Source organism: Schistocerca cancellata, chromosome 7 (assembly GCF_023864275.1).
Source record: "Schistocerca cancellata isolate TAMUIC-IGC-003103 chromosome 7, iqSchCanc2.1, whole genome shotgun sequence".
In the NCBI taxonomy this organism is placed as follows: Eukaryota; Metazoa; Arthropoda; class Insecta; order Orthoptera; family Acrididae; genus Schistocerca; species Schistocerca cancellata.
The window spans coordinates 598,502,741-598,524,819 of NC_064632.1; the positions used below are offsets into that span (position 1 = coordinate 598,502,741).

General features: G+C 43.5%; 1 protein-coding gene across 1 annotated transcript in view; it reads right to left on the reverse strand.

The window, feature by feature from the left end:
- Positions 1–22,079, reverse strand: part of LOC126092933 (trichohyalin-like) — a 199,083-nt gene that overhangs the window by 126,660 nt on the left and 50,344 nt on the right. Inside the window, exons 3-4 of the mRNA XM_049908663.1 lie at positions 9,844–13,049; positions 5,216–5,351 (exon numbers count right to left, since the gene is read on the reverse strand). Coding sequence (XP_049764620.1) covers positions 5,216–5,351; positions 9,844–13,049 — 3,342 coding nt within the window. The remainder of the gene's footprint in view (positions 1–5,215; positions 5,352–9,843; positions 13,050–22,079) is intronic.

The following is a 22,079-nucleotide window of genomic DNA, read 5'->3' on the forward strand; positions in this document are numbered from 1 at the left end:
ATTGTTGCTGAGCAGCGCCTACAGGCGCAGTCATGGGCTCCAGCCCACGTCTTTCAGTTTCCACCCGCAAAGACGTGTGTCATGCACTTCTGTCGATGTTGTATCGTTCACCTGAAACCCGCACTTTACCTTATTGATGATCCACTCACTGCAGTGGTGACATATCAGTTTCTAGGATTGGTTTTTGATGCTCGATTAACTTGGCTCACTCATCTTTTTCAGCTTAAGCAGAAGTGCTGGCAGCACCTCAATTCCCTCTGTTGCCTGAGCCAACACCATTTGGGATGCAGATCGCTGTACACTGCTGCAGCTCTACAGAGCCCTTGCCCAATCCCGAATTGACTATTGGCGATGGTTCATGGTTCTGCAACGACTTCAGCATTGCAATTACTCGACCTGTGCGCCACTGTGGGGTTTGATTAGAGGCAGCAGCTTTTAGAACGAGTCTGGTGACCAGCATACTGGTGGAGGCTGGTGTCCCTCCACTGTAGATCAGCCGTGCGCAACCTGCTCACCAGTTACACAGCTCACATTCATAGTTCCCCTGACCATCGGAATTACCATCTCCTTTTCCTATCCGTGGCAGTCCGTCTCCCACATCAGTGGCCCAGATTGAGTCCAACGTTTGTGGTTTGCGTGCGGTCCCTTCTCTCTGAACTGGAGTCCTTCCCTTTACCACCTCTACTTGCGGTCCATTCATGTATACCTCCATGGTGTACGCCTTGACCACAGCTTCGTCTGGACATTTTGCATGGCCCTAAGGACGCCATTAGCCCCGCTGCTCTCTGCTGTCACTTCCTCTCGATTCTTGACGAGTTAGGGGGCTCTGAAGTGGTTTACACCAACAGCTCAATGGCTGATGGTCACGTAGGCTTCACATATGTTCATGGAGGGCATGTTTAGCAGCAATCCTTGCCAGTTGGCTGCAGTGTTTTCACTGCAGTGCTGGCGACCATATATCGTGCTCTTGAGTACATCCACTCATGCCCTGGAGAGTCATTTCTCCAGCATACTGACTCACTGAGCAGCCAGCAAGCAATTGACCAGTGCTACCCTCTCCATCCTCTGGTAGCGTCCATTCAGGAGTCCATCTATTCCCTAGAACAGTCCCACCATTCCGTGGTGTTTGTGTGAACCCCAGGACACGTCCGAATCCCTGGCAACGAAATTGCCGACAAGCTGGCCAAACAGGTGATGCAGAAATCGCTTTTGAGATCAGCATCTCTGAAGGTGACCTGGGTTCTGTCTTACACTGCATGGGTTTTCCGGCTTTGTGTGATGGAATAGCATAACAGCACACACAACAAAACTGTGTGTCATTAAGGGGACAATGAATGTGTGGAAGTTATCCATGCAGGCCTCTCACAGGGAGTCAGTTGTCCTCTGCCGGCTCCTCATCGGCCAAACATGGCTAACGCATGGTTACCTACTCTGTTGTGAGGACCCACCTCAGTGTCGCTGTGGCTCCCAAATGACAGTCTTTCACCTCTTGCTGGACTGCCCACTTTTAGCCGCTCTGCGGTAGACTTCTAACTTTCCCAGCACGTTGTCTTCGGTGTTGGGTGACAATGCCTCCACATCAGCTTTAGTTTTAAGTTTTATCCATGAGTGGGTTTTATACTTCTATGTAGGTTTTAGCACATGTACTTCATCCCTCAGGGTCCTCCAATCTGATGGTTTTAGGGTGGAGGTTTTAAAGTATTGTGGTGTCTGACTTTTCCTTTTTATTCTCGTGGTTGGCAAGCCACTGAATCTGCTTTCATGTTTTACTCCCTTCTGTTTCTAGCTTCTATCTCTTTTCTTGTTCTCTTTTGTTCCTTTTAGTATTCGTTGCCTTCCCTTTGTTCTTGTGGCTTTTCCTTTCTTTCCGTTTTATGTTATATGTTTCATCCATTTTATTCTAACCCTTGTGGCATTGTTTTATTAGGAACAAATAACAGGTGACCTTGTAGTTTGGTCCCTTATCCCACCTTTAAATCAACTATCATCTGTCTCATACATATTCACACCAGATGGAATAGTTCTGTTTCATTACGGCTACTCTCCCAAGGCTGTTAGTAATTATGACAAGATGTTGTCCACTCCAGGAACCTTGTTTTGACTAAGATCCTTCAGGTTCTTGATGTATCATATCTCCCATCTCACCTTTGTCCACATCCTCTTCCATTTCTAGAACATTGCCCTCAGGTTGACGTCCTATGTACAGACTGTCTATATACTCTCAGATTTTTCTTCATTATTTAAAAATTGCTGTTTATCTCGATTCTTGATATTCATACTTCTGCTTCAGTTACCTCTAAAGGCCTCTTCAGTTTCCCCTAGTGACATCTGCTTCTGAATCCTTAAATTTGGACTGTAGCCTTTCCTGCTTAGCAATTTTTTACTGCCTTTCACTCATTGACTTTTTATTCACTTCTGCATGATTCATTTGCTGCATTTTATATTTTTTTCAACAACTGAATTCTGATCTCCTGTGTTGTCAAATGATTTCTACTGAGCCTTTTCTTTTCACATAATTGGTCCTCTTCTGCCTTCATAATTCCAGCTCTCAAAACTACCTATTGCTCTGCTACTGCGGTAATGGGCAATATCATTTGCTTTGCGGCCATTATTGTGTAGGCAGAGGTTAGCAGAGGGTTGCATCTCTTAAATGATAGCATGCAATAGTTTAATTTGCATTTCAAGAAAGTTATAGAGAGTTACAAAAAAATTCTGACTGTATTGGTAGGCCTCACAAAAACCACTGGTGGGCTGCTATTAGCCCACACTTGTCTTATTGTGTTCCTTTTCTCCTGGTATTGTCAGTCATTGCATAATGCTCCCTCCATTACTTGCAGCAACCTCTGGCTCTTTCAGCTTATCCAGGTCCTATGTCCTTAAGTTCCTACCTTTTTGACATTGCTTAAATTTTAATCTACAATATATAACCAGTACATCATGATCATTCTGCATTGCACCTTGATATAACTTTGAATTTGGACACAGATTTCTAATTCACTTCTCCCAAAATCGTATAATCAATCTTAAACCTTGTGGTGGCTGCAAATCTTCTATGTGTGTAACCTTCTTTCATGATTCTTAAACCAAGTGTTACCGATGATTAAATTGTTCTGTGCAAAATGGTTCCAGGCAGCTTCCTCTTTCATTCCTTTTCACAGTCCACATTCCTCTACTATATGTCCTCTTTCTTTTCCTACTATTGAATTTTCAACTGCTGTCACAATTAAATTTCTGTGTTCCTTAACTATCCAAATATTTTATTTTCTCACCACACTCGCATTCAATTTCTCCATATGCTGAGCCAGCTGTATTGTAAACTTGTACCACAGCTGTGGGTTTGGGCTTCACATGTCTTGGCTGCAATAATGTTACAGTGTTGTTCTTAGTAGCTAACTTGCATTGTTATTTTCTTATTCATTATTACACCTATTCCTGCATTACTACTATTTAGTTCCTTTCTACAGCCCTATATTCACTTAACCAGAAATTTTGTTCCTCCTACCATCGAACTACTCTAATTCCCATGACATCTAACTTCAACCTGTACATTTCCCTTTATACATTTTCTAGTGTCCCTGAAAGATTAAAGGATACAATTTACCAACTCAGACTTGTCTATTTCCAGTTTTGTTTCTCCTGATATGGCAACAAACTCCTGAGTGGTTCTTACCTGGAAATCCAAATGGGGGATCATTTTTAGCTCTGGAGTCTCTTCCTAAAAAGGATACCATCATTTAACCAAACAGTAGAGCTGCATGTCCTTGGAGAGATAATGGCTGTAGTTTCCTCTTGCTTTGAGATGTTTGCTGTACCAGCACAGAAAGACCATTTAAGTTGTCACAAGGCCAGATCCGTTACTTATAGTGGCTTATTTATGTACTACTGAAAAGGATGCTGTGCCCTTTTAAGGAACTACACTTTTGACTAGTCCCGCAAGAAATACTCCTTCTTTATGGTGGCATCTATGGCTCAGTATCACTAATGCATGGAAAATTTCAAAGAAAATGCACCTGGTGACTCTTAAATGGGATGTAAGTCCCCTCACATGCACACGCATACATGTTCATATGTTCATGCAGCCTGACACAGTAGTCTCTTGATCATGCCTGTCTGCAGCTCAACATGTCATCTTTATGGTGAGTATAACTCTGTTATTTTCATAATATTGTTAATATTCCAATCTGGGTTTTCTATTGTTTAATTTGTGCCATTTTCATTCCATGATTAAAAACCCTTTGTCCCTCTTTCACGTGTATTATAGTTGTCTTATATTTGTGCCTAAATTTTGACAGTAACTTTAAATTGATCTTTCTTCCTGACATTCAGGACCCACAATACCAGTTATGGAGGAGACTGGTGTTCACAGGGGAGGACAAGAAGAAAGAGAAGCACTAATGGTGAGTTTCATTAGCAGCATACGAGTACCCCCACACTCATTCCCATTTTCGTTTCAGGGCACCCACTCTTTTCTTGTGCATGGAGCTCCAAGCATTGAAAATACACCATCCTTTTGTGTGCTGCTATCCCTTTCCGTAACTATTTTTTCATTTGAGACAAAATGTGCCCCAGTACATTATTTCTGATAATATTCACAATTTATTTCATCAAATAATCTCCTTTCTACATAACCCACCCACCTACAGGACTAATAAGAGTTCAGTATGTGCTTTTGTGCACTGGTAGTTACAAACTGCAGTCCCTTCCAAATGGATGCAGAATGTAGACTGTGAAGCCAACAGTTACTCTTTGGAACAAACTCCTGTCCTGGTGTGACTCATTATGCTACTTTCAGGCTATTAGCGATCACTAATATGTGGAAAAAATTTTTTGAACTTTGCCAGTTTAGTGCTACCATGATGTTTGTATGATGACTGAGGCACATCAGTATATCAGGAATGAGTTAACTTACCATCTTACTGAGGAAGCATGCAAGAGGGAATTACTAGATGCAAGAATACTTGGTACTGACTTACAAAGCAAGGAGAGCTTCTAATTCTGAAGGTTTAGGATAGGAATTGGTAAACTTCTACTACCCTTAATAACTTGAAAATGGACACAGAAACCACTGCCAAACTTTGTGGAAAGAATCTTCTCTCTTTATGCCGACTGGTCTGTCCACACTAAGTTCACTCGCAATTTTCTTTAGCAGAGAACACACCCAAGTTCAGTGTATTCCTCTCCTCACATTGGCTCATATACTGACAAATTATCTTACCCTGGCTGACCTGAGGAGAGATGGATGCATACTGATGTACAATGAAACAGCTGTTGGGCAGGTCCCGAGATTCATAGTGGATTTCTCCATGAAATTTGATGATCCTCTCAGCTTCATGACAGAGTTTGTCAAGAATCTGAAGGCAGAGGATATTACCACAATAAGAGCCCTAGATGCTTCCAGCTGCATCACAACCTCATGCTGATCTATGACGGAGTTACTTATAGCCTATTAAGCATGCAGCCCCTTTAGCTGCGACAGGTCTTGTCTGTCTTCTCCCACTGCAGATCTAAATGATAGTGTTTTTCCTACATTCCTCTAACTTCATAGTTGTGGTGCAGTTGGTATTGTGGGGTGGGACACACCTACCATAATAAGTAGACATGGGTTTGCTGGCTGGGTCTTCCCCTGAACAGCAAATACCCATCAACAGTACTCCAATTAAAAAAAAATTACTTTTGTTTAAGTAAACATTAATAAAGACAGCAGTTTAAATATCAGGATGTTCACACCTACTTGATATTGGTTAATTAATGAATTACAGCCATTTTATGATGAATGTACTCCCTGCAACTTGTCTGAACATGTCCCATGTAGGGAGTTTTGTGCTGCTTGATGTTTAATGGTAGATTTGACCACTGTTTTCTTATATGGTTTCCATTCTAGCTGTCCTCAGGAAGTCAGTCAACCTGTTGCCCATTCTCTATGGGCAATGATTTCTCAGATGACGTGTCAGGCCTATAGCCTTTGATTTGGTCGCCACTTGAAACAGTGTTCTCAACAATAGAGTACTTGAAATGCTCATTCCCTTCTGTTGTAAGAAAAAAATTAACCTAGCAAAATTTTCCAGTGTTGTAGTAATTTTTCCTCTCTATGCTTCATTGTTACAGAATTCCAAAGGAAAATGATGTATCACAGGAGATACTAAATCCAGCAGTGAAATACAATAAAAATGATTTTAGTGCCAAGTTACTACTGTTTGTAATATTCCACAGATGCCGCCAATGTTGTTTTGAATTGCTTTTTCAGTGTATTTACTCTTACTTCCAACAGTGAAATCTATACACACATGCTCAGCAGTACCTCCATGAATGGCATTAACTGCTAAAAGAAGTAATTTTTTCAGCATTTGTCACATTAGAAAATTTTATTTCAGGTGGAAATTGTCTTTACACTTGAAAATACTGGAAATCACTGTTAACAAATGAACCAAATGATACCCCATATTATTATAGAATGTGCCCTTCTGGTTGAAGTGAGTTAAGTCATTAACCCATCTACCGCTCTACTCCAGATACTTGTATAGCTTTCTTTGCTGCTCTCTCATCATCCACATTTCCTGAGAGAAAGTATATTTTACAATACGTTGTCTTTCCTAGACACGTGTTGCATTTTCTATTTCTCCACTTTTGCTTCCATTTCAACTGTACAGTATTTTCCTTGTTGTGGGTGCCAGTGCACTGCTAGTCCTTTGGCTGCCCCATTCCAGTCATGCCCCTGCTCACGAAAGTGATTTGCCTGGATGAAATCCAAAGAAGCCTTAAAAATTGTCCAGAGCAGCTGCTCTAGCAGTTTCCATAGCACATGTTTGAGTGTGCTAACAATAGAGCATCCATCCATTATGGTAACTCTGTCTAGCTGTAGTGTTACATTTTAACTTTAACTCTTCAGTTTTGATTTATTTATTTATTGATGTTTAGTTTCCCTTGAAGTGATGTAGAACCTGAATTTTGCATATCACAAAATGTAAAATTACATTGCAGTTTGATTTTGAGAAAATTGTTGACGGGTTTCTTACAAGAGTTTTAACTTCAGTCACAGTATTCTCTATAACTATTGTCCATTGTTAAGTCATAAGGGCCTCTTTCATTTGTGATACCTTTGGGGGTTCAACTGCCTATTCACTTAAACACAGTTTCTTTAGTTACTGGATATGGCATTTTGGAACTGTCATAGCTATGTGCTATTCCTTCATGCTCACTGGAAATTCCTCCCCTTTGTATTAGTATAAATACCTTTTAAGCGGTCATAGTGCTTTTTCCATTATACCATACACTGCCTCATCCTCCATTTTACTTAAATCTCCACTATTGAATGTGTAAATCTGACTTGCGTTATGGTGCAGTAGCTTAAAAACATTAACAGGATTAACTGGCTTTCATCTACTCATTCACTACCAAATACAACAGCAGCCTCACTTATACTGTGTTCAGTTGCAATGCAGTGAGGGCGAACACTGATGCTAGGTGCCACCTGCATGTTTTTAAGAGTGGATACCGTCGATACTAAATTTTAAGTACGTTTACCATCAGTTGTAGCTGTTTGAACTTGGAGTAGTCTCCTTATCAGTAGTGAGCTGACAGCTGTCATCACAATGCTCTGCCGACTGTTTGTGCCCTCTTCATGCTCGTATTACACTGTAAAAGGTCTTGACATGTATCTTAGGTAAACTGCTCTGAGCAACTTACTTCTCCAGTATTATTACACTACCATAAAGCTTTGCATTCTAGTTGCTTTGGAAAGGATGCTGAATAGTTAATTGTCTGTGCAGCAGAATGTAATGTAATGCTGATGGCGAGCATTGTTTGATCAGACAGACAAAAATGATTGGGAGTTAAGTATACTCACCAGAATATGCTTCATGCGATATAGGACAGAGAGAGATTAGAGAATAGTCAGAGAATGGAAAAAATTTGTTTGTTTTTCATGACAGTAATCCCTCATATTTTTCTTGGTCTGTAGTGTGGAGTAGGGTAAGGATGACCTGAAAACATCAAAAACCACCAATGAACGCACAGTCAAGAAGAGACAGTTGATTGCGATCCACACTTGGTAGTAACTGGGGTTATACAATTTTATGTCCTGTCAGCTGTGCACCCCCCCCCCCCCACTCCTCCCTCTCCCACCCCATCCCACTGAGCTCAGTTAGTGAGGAGCACTGGGGAAACATTACTGCCATGATCTGATGTGGCTAGAGGACACCCGAGGTACTTCATGGTGGGGGCAGAGGTGTTGTAAGTGTTGGTTGAAACAGTGTCAGTGATAGGGGGATCAGCTGTATATAGGGTTGACTCCCTCGGCACTACAGAGGTAATAATCTTGAATGTGTCATGAGGGGCCTATTGGAGGTGTCAGTCATAAGTGTGTTAACTCGCGCATGAGGCTGACTGCTCTTTTGAGCATTCATGCTTGGTTACCACAGGGCATCATCCTTTGTACACCTTTTCCTTAGGTGCTGCCTCCCTCTCCTCCTGCTATTCTTTCTTCCTCTCCCTTGGGGACCACAAACGGGATATTTTTGGGAATATGTTCTGAATTTTTAAGTAGCATGACTTAAGAGCATGCCCTCAGCTGTTCTTTCCTTTCCTTTCCTTTCCTTTCCTCTCTTTTCCTCCTCTCCTCTCTTTTCCTCCTCTCCTCTCTTTTCCTCCTCTCCTCTCTTTTCCTCCTCTCCTCTCTTTTCCTCCTCCTCTCTTTTCCTCCTCCTCTCTTTTCCTCCTCTCCTCTCTTTTCCTCCTCTCCTCTCTTTTCCTCCTCTCCTCTCTTTTCCTCCTCTCCTCTCTTTTCCTCCTCTCCTCTCTTTTCCTCCTCTCCTCTCTTTTCCTCCTCTCCTCTCTTTTCCTCCTCTCCTCTCTTTTCCTCCTCTCCTCTCTTTTCCTCCTCTCCTCTCTTTTCCTCCTCTCCTCTCTTTTCCTCCTCTCCTCTCTTTTCCTCCTCTCCTCTCTTTTCCTCCTCTCCTCTCTTTTCCTCCTCTCCTCTCTTTTCCTCCTCTCCTCTCTTTTCCTCCTCTCCTCTCTTTTCCTCCTCTCCTCTCTTTTCCTCCTCTCCTCTCTTTTCCTCCTCTCCTCTCTTTTCCTCCTCTCCTCTCTTTTCCTCCTCTCCTCTCTTTTCCTCCTTTCCTCTCTTTTCCTCCTTTCCTCTCTTTTCCTCCTCTCCTCTCTTTTCCTCCTTTCCTCTCTTTTCCTCCTCTCCTCTCTTTTCCTCCTTTCCTCTCTTTTCCTCCTTTCCTCTCTATTCCTCCTTTCCTCTCTTTTCCTCCTTTCCTCTCTTTTCCTCCTTTCCTCTCTTTTCCTCCTTTCCTCTCTTTTCCTCCTTTCCTCTCTTTTCCTCCTTTCCTCTATTTTCCTCCTTTCCTCTCTTTTCCTCCTTTCCTCTCTTTTCCTCCTTTCCTCTCTTTTCCTCCTTTCCTCTCTTTTCCTCCTTTCCTCTCTTTTCCTCCTTTCCTCTCTTTTCCTCCTTTCCTCTCTTTTCCTCCTTTCCTCTCTTTTCCTCCTTTCCTCTCTTTTCCTCCTTTCCTCTCTTTTCCTCCTTTCCTCTCTTTTCCTCCTTTCCTCTCTTTTCCTCCTTTCCTCTCTTTTCCTCCTTTCCTCTCTTTTCCTCCTTTCCTCTCTTTTCCTCCTTTCCTCTCTTTTCCTCCTTTCCTCTCTTTTCCTCCTTTCCTCTCTTTTCCTCCTTTCCTCTCTTTTCCTCCTTTCCTCTCTTTTCCTCCTTTCCTCTCTTTTCCTCCTTTCCTCTCTTTTCCTCCTTTCCTCTCTTTTCCTCCTTTCCTCTCTTTTCCTCCTTTCCTCTCTTTTCCCCCTTTCCTCTCTTTTCCTCCTTTCCTTTCTTTTCCTCCTTTCCTCCTCTGCTTTCCTCCTTTCCTCCTCTGCTTTCCTCCTTTCCTCCTCTGCTTTCCTCCTTTCCTCCTCTGCTTTCCTCCTTTCCTCCTCTGCTTTCCTCCTTTCCTCCTCTGCTTTCCTCCTTTCCTCCTCTGCTTTCCTCCTTTCCTCCTCTGCTTTCCTCCTTTCCTCCTCTGCTTTCCTCACTTCCTCCTCTGCTTTCCTCACTTCCTCCTCTGCTTTCCTCACTTCCTCCTCTGCTTTCCTCACTTCCTCCTCTGCTTTCCTCACTTCCTCCTCTGCTTTCCTCACTTCCTCCTCTGCTTTCCTCACTTCCTCCTCTGCTTTCCTCACTTCCTCCTCTGCTTTCCTCACTTCCTCCTCTGCTTTCCTCACTTCCTCCTCTGCTTTCCTCACTTCCTCCTCTGCTTTCCTCACTTCCTCCTCTGCTTTCCTCACTTCCTCCTCTGCTTTCCTCACTTCCTCCTCTGCTTTCCTCACTTCCTCCTCTGCTTTCCTCACTTCCTCCTCTGCTTTCCTCACTTCCTCCTCTGCTTTCCTCACTTCCTCCTCTGCTTTCCTCACTTCCTCCTCTGCTTTCCTCACTTCCTCCTCTGATTTCCTCACTTCCTCCTCTGATTTCCTCACTTCCTCCTCTGCTTTCCTCACTTCCTCCTCTGATTTCCTCACTTCCTCCTCTGCTTTCCTCACTTCCTCCTCTGCTTTCCTCACTTCCTCCTCTGCTTTCCTCACTTCCTCCTCTGCTTTCCTCACTTCCTCCTCTGCTTTCCTCACTTCCTCCTCTGCTTTCCTCACTTCCTCCTCTGCTTTCCTCACTTCCTCCTCTGCTTTCCTCACTTCCTCCTCTGCTTTCCTCACTTCCTCCTCTGCTTTCCTCACTTCCTCCTCTGCTTTCCTCACTTCCTCCTCTGCTTTCCTCACTTCCTCCTCTGCTTTCCTCACTTCCTCCTCTGCTTTCCTCACTTCCTCCTCTGCTTTCCTCACTTCCTCCTCTGCTTTCCTCACTTCCTCCTCTGCTTTCCTCACTTCCTCCTCTGCTTTCCTCACTTCCTCCTCTGCTTTCCTCACTTCCTCCTCTGCTTTCCTCACTTCCTCCTCTGCTTTCCTCACTTCCTCCTCTGCTTTCCTCACTTCCTCCTCTGCTTTCCTCACTTCCTCCTCTGCTTTCCTCACTTCCTCCTCTGCTTTCCTCACTTCCTCCTCTGCTTTCCTCACTTCCTCCTCTGCTTTCCTCACTTCCTCCTCTGCTTTCCTCACTTCCTCCTCTGCTTTCCTCACTTCCTCCTCTGCTTTCCTCACTTCCTCCTCTGCTTTCCTCACTTCCTCCTCTGCTTTCCTCACTTCCTCCTCTGCTTTCCTCACTTCCTCCTCTGCTTTCCTCACTTCCTCCTCTGCTTTCCTCACTTCCTCCTCTGCTTTCCTCACTTCCTCCTCTGCTTTCCTCACTTCCTCCTCTGCTTTCCTCACTTCCTCCTCTGCTTTCCTCACTTCCTCCTCTGCTTTCCTCACTTCCTCCTCTGCTTTCCTCACTTCCTCCTCTGCTTTCCTCACTTCCTCCTCTGCTTTCCTCACTTCCTCCTCTGCTTTCCTCACTTCCTCCTCTGCTTTCCTCACTTCCTCCTCTGCTTTCCTCACTTCCTCCTCTGCTTTCCTCACTTCCTCCTCTGCTTTCCTCACTTCCTCCTCTGCTTTCCTCACTTCCTCCTCTGCTTTCCTCACTTCCTCCTCTGCTTTCCTCACTTCCTCCTCTGCTTTCCTCACTTCCTCCTCTGCTTTCCTCACTTCCTCCTCTGCTTTCCTCACTTCCTCCTCTGCTTTCCTCACTTCCTCCTCTGCTTTCCTCACTTCCTCCTCTGCTTTCCTCACTTCCTCCTCTGCTTTCCTCACTTCCTCCTCTGCTTTCCTCACTTCCTCCTCTGCTTTCCTCACTTCCTCCTCTGCTTTCCTCACTTCCTCCTCTGCTTTCCTCACTTCCTCCTCTGCTTTCCTCACTTCCTCCTCTGCTTTCCTCACTTCCTCCTCTGCTTTCCTCACTTCCTCCTCTGCTTTCCTCACTTCCTCCTCTGCTTTCCTCACTTCCTCCTCTGCTTTCCTCACTTCCTCCTCTGCTTTCCTCACTTCCTCCTCTGCTTTCCTCACTTCCTCCTCTGCTTTCCTCACTTCCTCCTCTGCTTTCCTCACTTCCTCCTCTGCTTTCCTCACTTCCTCCTCTGCTTTCCTCACTTCCTCCTCTGCTTTCCTCACTTCCTCCTCTGCTTTCCTCACTTCCTCCTCTGCTTTCCTCACTTCCTCCTCTGCTTTCCTCACTTCCTCCTCTGCTTTCCTCACTTCCTCCTCTGCTTTCCTCACTTCCTCCTCTGCTTTCCTCACTTCCTCCTCTGCTTTCCTCACTTCCTCCTCTGCTTTCCTCACTTCCTCCTCTGCTTTCCTCACTTCCTCCTCTGCTTTCCTCACTTCCTCCTCTGCTTTCCTCACTTCCTCCTCTGCTTTCCTCACTTCCTCCTCTGCTTTCCTCACTTCCTCCTCTGCTTTCCTCACTTCCTCCTCTGCTTTCCTCACTTCCTCCTCTGCTTTCCTCACTTCCTCCTCTGCTTTCCTCACTTCCTCCTCTGCTTTCCTCACTTCCTCCTCTGCTTTCCTCACTTCCTCCTCTGCTTTCCTCACTTCCTCCTCTGCTTTCCTCACTTCCTCCTCTGCTTTCCTCACTTCCTCCTCTGCTTTCCTCACTTCCTCCTCTGCTTTCCTCACTTCCTCCTCTGCTTTCCTCACTTCCTCCTCTGCTTTCCTCACTTCCTCCTCTGCTTTCCTCACTTCCTCCTCTGCTTTCCTCACTTCCTCCTCTGCTTTCCTCACTTCCTCCTCTGCTTTCCTCACTTCCTCCTCTGCTTTCCTCACTTCCTCCTCTGATTTCCTCACTTCCTCCTCTGATTTCCTCACTTCCTCCTCTGATTTCCTCACTTCCTCCTCTGATTTCCTCACTTCCTCCTCTGATTTCCTCACTTCCTCCTCTGATTTCCTCACTTCCTCCTCTGATTTCCTCACTTCCTCCTCTGATTTCCTCACTTCCTCCTCTGATTTCCTCACTTCCTCCTCTGATTTCCTCACTTCCTCCTCTGATTTCCTCACTTCCTCCTCTGATTTCCTCACTTCCTCCTCTGATTTACTCACTTCCTCCTCTGATTTACTCACTTCCTCCTCTCTTTTCCTCCTTTCCTCTCCACAATAACATCCCTGTCTCCTCTTCCAGCTGCACAAAAAAGTCACCACATTTTCGCCTCAGGTGGTGAAATCACATACTACGCAACCAACAGGCCATAAAGGGCGTAAGGAATACTTCCACAGAAACTCAAAGGCAAATATTCTTCTCCATTGCCGACTCGAAGATCCCCTTCGATGGTGTCATGATGTGATAGCCTTATCCTGCCAACCTCCATTTTTGCCAGTGTGTGCGACCAACCATTTTCATGCCCTGGAGCCTGAAGACGGACTGAGGGCGAACACTGACACCTCTGTAGGTCTAATGGAGCAGCATCCTCCAACCTCTACACCCTGTAGAAATGGGTCTTCAAAGCCTGGCTCTTGGGAACTGCTGAGGTGACACACCTTGATTTTCTACCTTCTTTTTTTCCCCATCATGACTATCCTCCAATGGAATGCTCATAATGTTGGATCCAAAAAGGAGGAATTCAGACTGCTCTCAGAATCACTGTGTTAACTTGTTCTCTGCCTCCAGAAAACAAAATTGTGTCCTTATGACTTCTTTGACGTCTTGGATTTCTGTTCGGCATATTTTGACCTTCCCCAAGGATGGAACTTAATCTGATAGGAGTCACACTGCTCATCCAGGATGATCATAGTCAAACCATCTCACTGAACACGTGGCTGCAAACTGTTCTGGTCAGTATTTTCCTTCCTCATTTCACCTTTTCTCTTCGTACCACCTAAATCACACCAGGGCAGACTTCCTTCACGTTATTGGGCAGCTATCTCACCCATTTCTGCTACTCTGTGACTTTAATGCTTATAATCCCCTTTGGGGCTCTCACAGAACCCATCAGAGATGCCCTCTTGGTCGATCGTCTTAATCAACTCAACCTCTTCTGCCTTAGAACTGGAGCACCCACATTCCTTTCAGATTCTTTGCACACCAAGTCCCATTTGGACTGAACCTTCCGCACTGCCAAACTTGCCCATTATCTTGAGTAGTCTATTCTCTCTGACACTCGAGCAACCATTTCCCGTGTGCTATCCATTTTCTGACTCCTCCCCCACCCATGTGTAAAGCCAATTTGCAGCTTTCTGAGGCTCACTGGAGGCTATAATCCTCCTTGGTGACCTTTGATGAACATCATCTGCCCAGTTGTGCTGACCAGGTAGAATACCTTACTAAACTTTTCCCTTACACTACAGAACATTCCATTCCTCATGCTTCACCTTTTCCATGCCATGTCCCAATCCCTTGGTGGACTGATGCATACTACAATGCAATTCGTGCATGGAAATGTGCTCTCTCATTCTCTGAGATAGCAAAGCAGCTAGCTGCCTTTCATTTATTATATACACTCCTGGAAATGGAAAAAAGAACACATTGACACTGGTGTGTCAGACCCACCATACTTGCTCCGGACACTGTGAGAGGGCTGTGCAAGCAATGATCACACGCACGGCACAGCGGACACACCAGGAACCGCGGTGTTGGCCGTCGAATGGAGCTAGCTGCGCAGCATTTGTGCACCGCCGCCATTAGTGTCAGCCAGTTTGCCGTGGCATATGGAGCTCCATCGCAGTCTTTAACACTGGTAGCATGCCGCGACAGCGTGGACGTGAACCGTATGTGCAGTTGACGGACTTTGAGCGAGGGCGTATAGTGGGCATGCGGGAGGCCGGGTGGACGTACCGCCGAATTGCTCAACACGTGGGGCGTGAGGTCTCCACAGTACATCGATGTTGTCGCCAGTGGTCGGTGGAAGGTGCACGTGCCCGTCGACCTGGGACCGGACCGCAGTGACGCACGGATGCACGCCAAGACCGTAGGATCCTACGCAGTGCCGTAGGGGACCGCACCGCCACTTCCCAGCAAATTAGAGACACTGTTGCTCCTGGGGTATCGGTGAGGACCATTCTCAACCGTCTCCATAAAGCTGGGCTACGGTCCCGCACACCGTTAGGCCGTCTTCCGTTCACGCCCCAACATCGTGCAGCCCGCCTCCAGTGGTGTCGCGACAGGCGTGAAGGGAGGGACGAATGGAGACGTGTTGTCTTCAGCAATGAGAGTCGCTTCTGCCTTGGTGCCAATGATGGTCGTATGCGTGTTTGGCACCATGCAGGTGAGCGCCACAATCAGGACTGCATACGACCGAGGCACACAGGGCCAACACCCGGCATCATGGTGTGGGGAGCGATCTCCTACACTGGCCGTACACCACTGGTGATCGTCGAGGGGACACTGAATAGTGCACGGTACATCCAAACCGTCATCAAACCCATCGTTCTACCATTCCTAGACCGGCAAGGGAACTTGCTGTTCCAACAGGACAATGCACGTCCGCATGTATCCCGTGCCACCCAACGTGCTCTAGAAGGTGTAAGTCAACTACCCTGGCCAGCAAGATCTCTGGATCTGTCCCCCATTGAGCATGTTTGGGACTGGATGAAGCGTCGTCTCACGCGGTCTGCACGTCCGGCACGAACGCTGGTCCAACTAAGGCGCCAGGTGGAAATGGCATGGCAAGCCGTTCCACAGGACTACATCCAGCATCGCTACGATTGTCTCCATGGGAGAATAGCAGCCTGCATTGCTGCGAAAGGTGGATATACACTGTACTAGTGCCGACATTGTGCATGCTCTGTTGCCTGTGTCTATGTGCCTGTGGTTCTGTCAGTGTGATCATGTGATGTATCTGACCCCAGGAATGTGTCAATAAAGTTTCCCCTTCCTGGGACAATGAATTCACGGTGTTCTTATTTCAATTTCCAGGAGTGTATTTTAACACTTCCACTCCCTCTTCAGTCATGTGGGCCATCCTCAAAAAGCTCTCTGGGAACAAAGTCTTTTCCACTATTTCCAGTGTGACCATAGCATATGATATCATCGTGGACCCTTTTGCTATCTCCTGTACCTTGGGCTGCTATTTTGTAGAGCAGCGCTTTCCTCCATCAGAAACAAGTGGAGGAGCCTCAGGTGATAACCTTCTCCTATAAGAATCACGAATACTACAATACTTCTGTTAACATGCAGGAGCTAGATCATTCTTTCACTTCATCCTGACCTTTCATGCCGGGGCCAGATAAAGTTAACATTCAGGTGTTGCAGAACCTTTCTCTTGTGGACAAGCACTTTCTTATTCATACGAACAATCCCATCTGGCAGATGGCACGTTTACCAGTCACTGGCGTGAAGCCACTGTCGCACTCATACATAAAGCCGATAAGGACAAACGCCTTCCTTCAAGCTACCTCCACCTCTCCCACTAGCTGTGTTTGCAAGATGTTGGGAAGTTTGATTCATGCCCAGCTGGTGTGGTGGCTAGTCTCACAATTTACTAACCACTGCACAAAGTGGATTTAGAGTGCACTGTTCTGCATTTCATCATCTCGTGACTTCAACCCATGTTGTAGACAATTTTTGTGGAAATGCAAGACTGTGGTAGTGGGTTTTGATTTGGAGAAAGCCTACAACACATGCTGGGTAATAGTATCATCTATACTCTCTATATGTGGAGCTTAGAGGGCCACCTACCCTATTTCCTTCAGGAATTTCTTAAATACAGAGTTTTAGAGTATGTGTGGGTTCTTCCTTGTCAGACAGCTTAATTCAGGAAAGCAGTGTGCCTCAGAGTTCAGTCCTTGCTATCACCATGAACCCTACTATGGCTTGTCTCCTGCTTTGCATCTCTGACACCACTTTTCATGATTTTTGAGACCTATTGCAGTTATCCGTCATCTTGTCTCCTTGATTGGCATTTTCAGCATTATCTCAATTCTTTTTACTTGTGGAGCATTGACAATGGCTTTTGCTTTTCCACTGATAAAACCATTCGTATCAATTTTTGGCAGTTTATTGGGTTTCTTCCAGTTTTCACATCTTTGACCTGCTGCTCTTCTGTTTGCTGAAAATACAAAATTTTTGGGGCTCATGCTTGACAGAAAACTTTCTTAGTCCTCTCAAGTGTCTTACCTGGCTGCCTTCTGTACCAAGTCACTTAATGTCATATGTGTGATCAGTGATATACTTTATGGGAAGTGGCTCAGACCACCCTCATCTGTTATTACCAATCCCTTATCTGTCTGAAACTAGAATGTGAGTGTTCCATTTATTCCTCTGCATGTCTTTCAATTTTATGCCATCTAAATACACACCACCATTGCAACATCCATTAGAACACTGGTGCATTATACACTAGCCTGGTTGGGGTTATACAGAAGCAGCCTAACTAATGCTGTCATACATTCTTGTTCCTCACTCTTGATTGAGCCACTGTGACACTGTGATGTTTGTCAATCCCTGGTCACATTGGTCTGGTCTGAAACAACGTTGCTGACACTACTGCCAAGGCTGCAATCCTACCCCCCCCCCCCTCCCCACCCCTAGTTCTTTCATTGTTTCCAATGATCTCTGTGTTGCCATCTGTCAGCAGATAGTGTCCCCTTGGCATTACCACTGTTCTTCCTTTAATGGGAACAAACTTCAGGGAATAAAAACCTCTCTCAACTGCTTGGCCAACCTCCTCCTCGACCCTCTCACAGTGAAGGGGTCATTTTAGGTAGGTTGTATATTGGCCACTGTCATTTTAACTGTATCATTTGTTAAGTGGTGATCCCTTACCATTTTGTGTTAATTGTCATCAACCTTTGATGGTTCACCATTTCCTCACTAAATACCCATTTTTAACCACTTACAGTCCAATTTTTTTTCACGTGAGTTACTGGCCATTTTAGCAAATGATGTGCAGGTCATCAACTGTGTTTTACTTCTTATCCATCATAGAAATATGGACATTTAATCTTCAGTTCAGGACATGCTTCCTCTCTACAATTTATTTTATGAATCTTTTTCCATGAGGAAGTTGTTATTTTTAGCTGTCTTTGCATCTGTCAATTGGGATTAATGTGTACCCATTTTTAACTCCTCCTTTCTTTGTTCTAAGGTCCTGGTATGAGTGCATTTGACCTTAGTAGATTTTGTGCCACAGAACAAAACAATTAGTATTAAGAATATCCTTGATGGATCTGCTAAAAACAAATCCATTTTAAATCGGAAGAACCTTACAGATGTGCAACTCTTCACAACTTTGACTGGGCTGCCTTTATGGGTGCTGACAAGAAATCTACTATTGGGTTCTGTAGAAGTCAAGTAGGGTTTTTCCATGTATAAGGAACTATTGAGCTCAAAATGTCTGCGACTTGATGTGTAAAAACATTGAAATGACATAAGCCTTTAAATGGGGCAAACAAATTTAATGTAGCTGATAAAAATCAAATGGAAGTGATTTCATCAGCAGCTTTTGGTATGTATGTTTAGAAACTTCTTGTCCCTTTGTGGCCATAATTTGCCACTAAAAATACTCTATTATAACTTTTTGTAGGAAAGAATAAAGAGAAGATACATATAAAACACAATGTGCTGTATGACATACTTGATTATTTAAAAACAAAAAAAAGACAGTTGATCAGTTCCTATAAAATACTTGATGTATTCCATCATAGTTAAAATTCAGTAAATTGGAATACATTTTGCAATAAACATTTATTTATCATTCTTTCACCTTCTAACAACACAGTATTGCTGAACTGTGAAGAATTCTGTTCATAACAGTTCCTCTTGACACATGCACTGATGAAAAGTTTGTTGTTACATCAACATAGTACTGTAAGTGATTGTTGAATGGCATTAGATTGTTAGCTGTCTGCCTCCTGGCCACACCACTACAAATTCACAGCAAAATCATGCAGATTGATGCTTATCAATCCTATTCCCTCATCACTTGTACTTTCACCAATACAATTCATTTTAATGTGGAATATTGTCTTTTTAATGAATCATTTAAGATTGATTTACTGCCACAAACCATTAATTATTACTGCACAAGTACTTTTGGTGTGTGTAGTTTCTTAAGCTTGGATACATGCATTTAATGGTGTCATTTTTTGTCAACTGGGACTCAAAATTTCAAATTATATTACAAAAAATATTGACGAGTGGGAGCCCACTGTGACATGTGGGATTTGGATTAGAGAGCTGGTGTGGAGAGCTGCATCAATCCAATGTTCTGACTGAAGACAACAAGAACATTATTTTTGTTTTGAGTTGCTGTGCACTGAATGGCAGGAAGTGCTATCATATGAAATCAGTATCATTTACAGGGTCTAGGTCTTGTTTTCCTGTCCGATCACACATTGTCAGTTTCTTCCTTTACTCCTCCATTTGGCCTCCTGTCTATTTCCTGGGTTTTGGTTCTGCTCGGAAATCATGATAACTTTGTAGTGCCTTTCAGAATTCATCACTGGCATTGAGTGCATTTTTAATGATGATGCTAGTATTTTATTTTTATAAAGTGATTCAACCTAGCTGATGAGTACAGTGTTCTGCTGTTGCCTTCCTAACTGCCAAAGTGGGAGGGAGTGCTATTTTTTAAAGGCTGTTGTCAGTGTGGCTAGTGTGTGATGATGAACACTATGAACTGCAACACACCTTCCAACAGCAGGTAACACTTGATCTTTTATGCAAGTCATTGGTGCTTAAGCTAAAAGAGTGTGCTAAATTGCCATGTGAAATACATATCTAAAAGCCAAGCCTCATACAGATGAATTTTTTTGCACCGAAGGATGAAATCACCACCTGCTGCTCCAGTGTAAGGCTTGAGGATGACACCATTGTGCTTTCTTAACTGTGGAGTTTCAATGGAGTGATTAAAACACAATAGGATAGAAGAGGTCATATCAAGGAACTGGATAAGGAGTTCATTGTGGCTTTTGATATTGGAATACAGTGTTGCAGATGCACCTAAAATTATGTAGCCTGTCCACAAGTTGTACTAACCAAGTGAGAATAGTGTTATGTTCTACTGTGCTTTAATTACTTCACTGAAATGCCACACTTAAATTTTAATGCTGAATAGTGGAGGAACATAGGTGAAAAGAAACGTCTGTTTTGGGAAAAACCACGACACACATATTGGATGTGTGAGCCTGTATTAATCATACAGATGTTTTAGTTTCTTGCCAAATAGTACCACATCTATGATTTTGGAATTTTGTGGTAGTAAGGATTTGCTACATACTATTGTTTCTTCAGTGGCTTATTTCTGTAGTCCCTGTCATGTCTTTCAAACAAAAATTATACACAAATTTTGAGCTTTACAGCTAAATGATTTTGAAAGGTGGTAGCACAGAAGCAGACTAGTACTTAAAATCATGTTTATTCAGGTTTAGACTATTGAGTGGAGGTATTTCCCATAGTAGTATACTTTAACTGATTGCGTTCCAGCTGCCAATTAACTTTCATTGTAGTCCATTTGGTAAAAGACATACTGATGCCACTTGACATAGTTGCTATTTGTTCCATGTGTCTGTGTCCTCTCACAGCACCAAACAGAATCCTACTCTCAAACACAGTTAGCTGCTGTAGCTGTGTATTGTAAGCAGATGGCATTGACTGGATTCCTCTGCTCTAGTAGCAATATAAGCATTTGTGACAGTTGCTTCCTGTTTTATTTCTGTTTGTGATCCCCTATAATTTCTGAGAGACTGTCCAGTTCTGCATGGTCCAATTGAATGATATTCAAAGATGAAATATTTGTTTTATAGCTTGATGCAATAGAAACTGAATAAAATCAATGTTTGGTTCAGCCTACTAAAGTGTGTGTTAAAATAAAGATTGAGGAGCTAGAGTGAGTGTTGAAAGTAATGGTTGTCAGCCACAAATAGTGTGGGAGAGGTCATTGTATCATATTTTGTACTACTTCTAACTGGTGGTAATAGTAGTTGCTCCTTCTAGAATATACACTATCGTAACCCAGTCTAACATAAGTGGAATATTAATGAGCACTTACTACAGATATTTATTTGCTCGTATTTGCAGTTACATCAGTCATCACCCTTGAATCCATTGTGCTTCGTGTGTGGGAAAGCAGCTGTATTAAATCCATCACCACTGTCATCACAGACACAGACACGAAGAATAAAACTTCATAAGTGTCTCCAGCTTCTAGTAGAAGACATTTTAGACATAGAGATAGATCACGATGGAGTAGTCTGCAATGACTGCTGCTGCACACTCAACATAATTGATAAGTACGAAAGCAAAATAAAGAAGTTGAGGAAAAAAATATTGAAGCAACTACTCCATCGTGATGAAGTCTTTAGTCGCCATGTGGATGATGGCACTCACTCCGCAGGTGAGTAACATTATCTGATTTTTAGTGTATATGATCATTTTGTTTAATGTTACTTGCTAAAATGAAGTCTTGAAACAAATTTTCTGAGAGCTCAGGGCAACACGGGGAATGTGGGTAGGATATGGTGTGATCATTCTAGTGGAGAGCTGTTTATGGTTATTGTAATGAACTTTCCATGTTCGAGTTCGAGAGGGAAACTTCTAATGCTCTCTTTCCTGTTCCGTATTTTATTTAGCTATGGCAGGGGTTCCAAAACTAACTCTCTGATAAAGCGCTCTGAGAATTGTGCTACATTGATGGAGCACCTAGCTTATTTTGAAAGCTAATAAATGTAAAATAATGAGAACCTTATTTTATTCAGTGATTTCTTTGGTTTTAAATTAGAACTAACAACACAGAAATCAGAACAATGCAAAAAACCTTATGTGGTGATCCAAAGGTTTTATTATTTTGGGACTGTGTGTGGAGACTGTGAGAAAATTATGAAATATGTCCAGTGAATCAGTGTGCCTTACCTCTGATATTCATAATATTCATTCCCATCTCCCTAACATCCAGAAATTTAGTTCTACGGAATACCCTATTCATGAGAGACGACATGCAGCATGACATCCAAAATACTGATTCCTCTATCATGTGCAACTAGACTTATTAATCATTGGTGTAATTCTTTGAAATCTTCACCAAAAATGACATTACAACACATTGTAACACATCTCCCTGTTACACTATCGTTTATTACTGCTGGTATCACTGAAAGAGCTGTGTCAGTGTCAGTTTTACAGCAAATGTGTCAATTTAAATGAGTTGATCCTGTCTGGAAACACAATATTGCAAGGCAGCATGTGT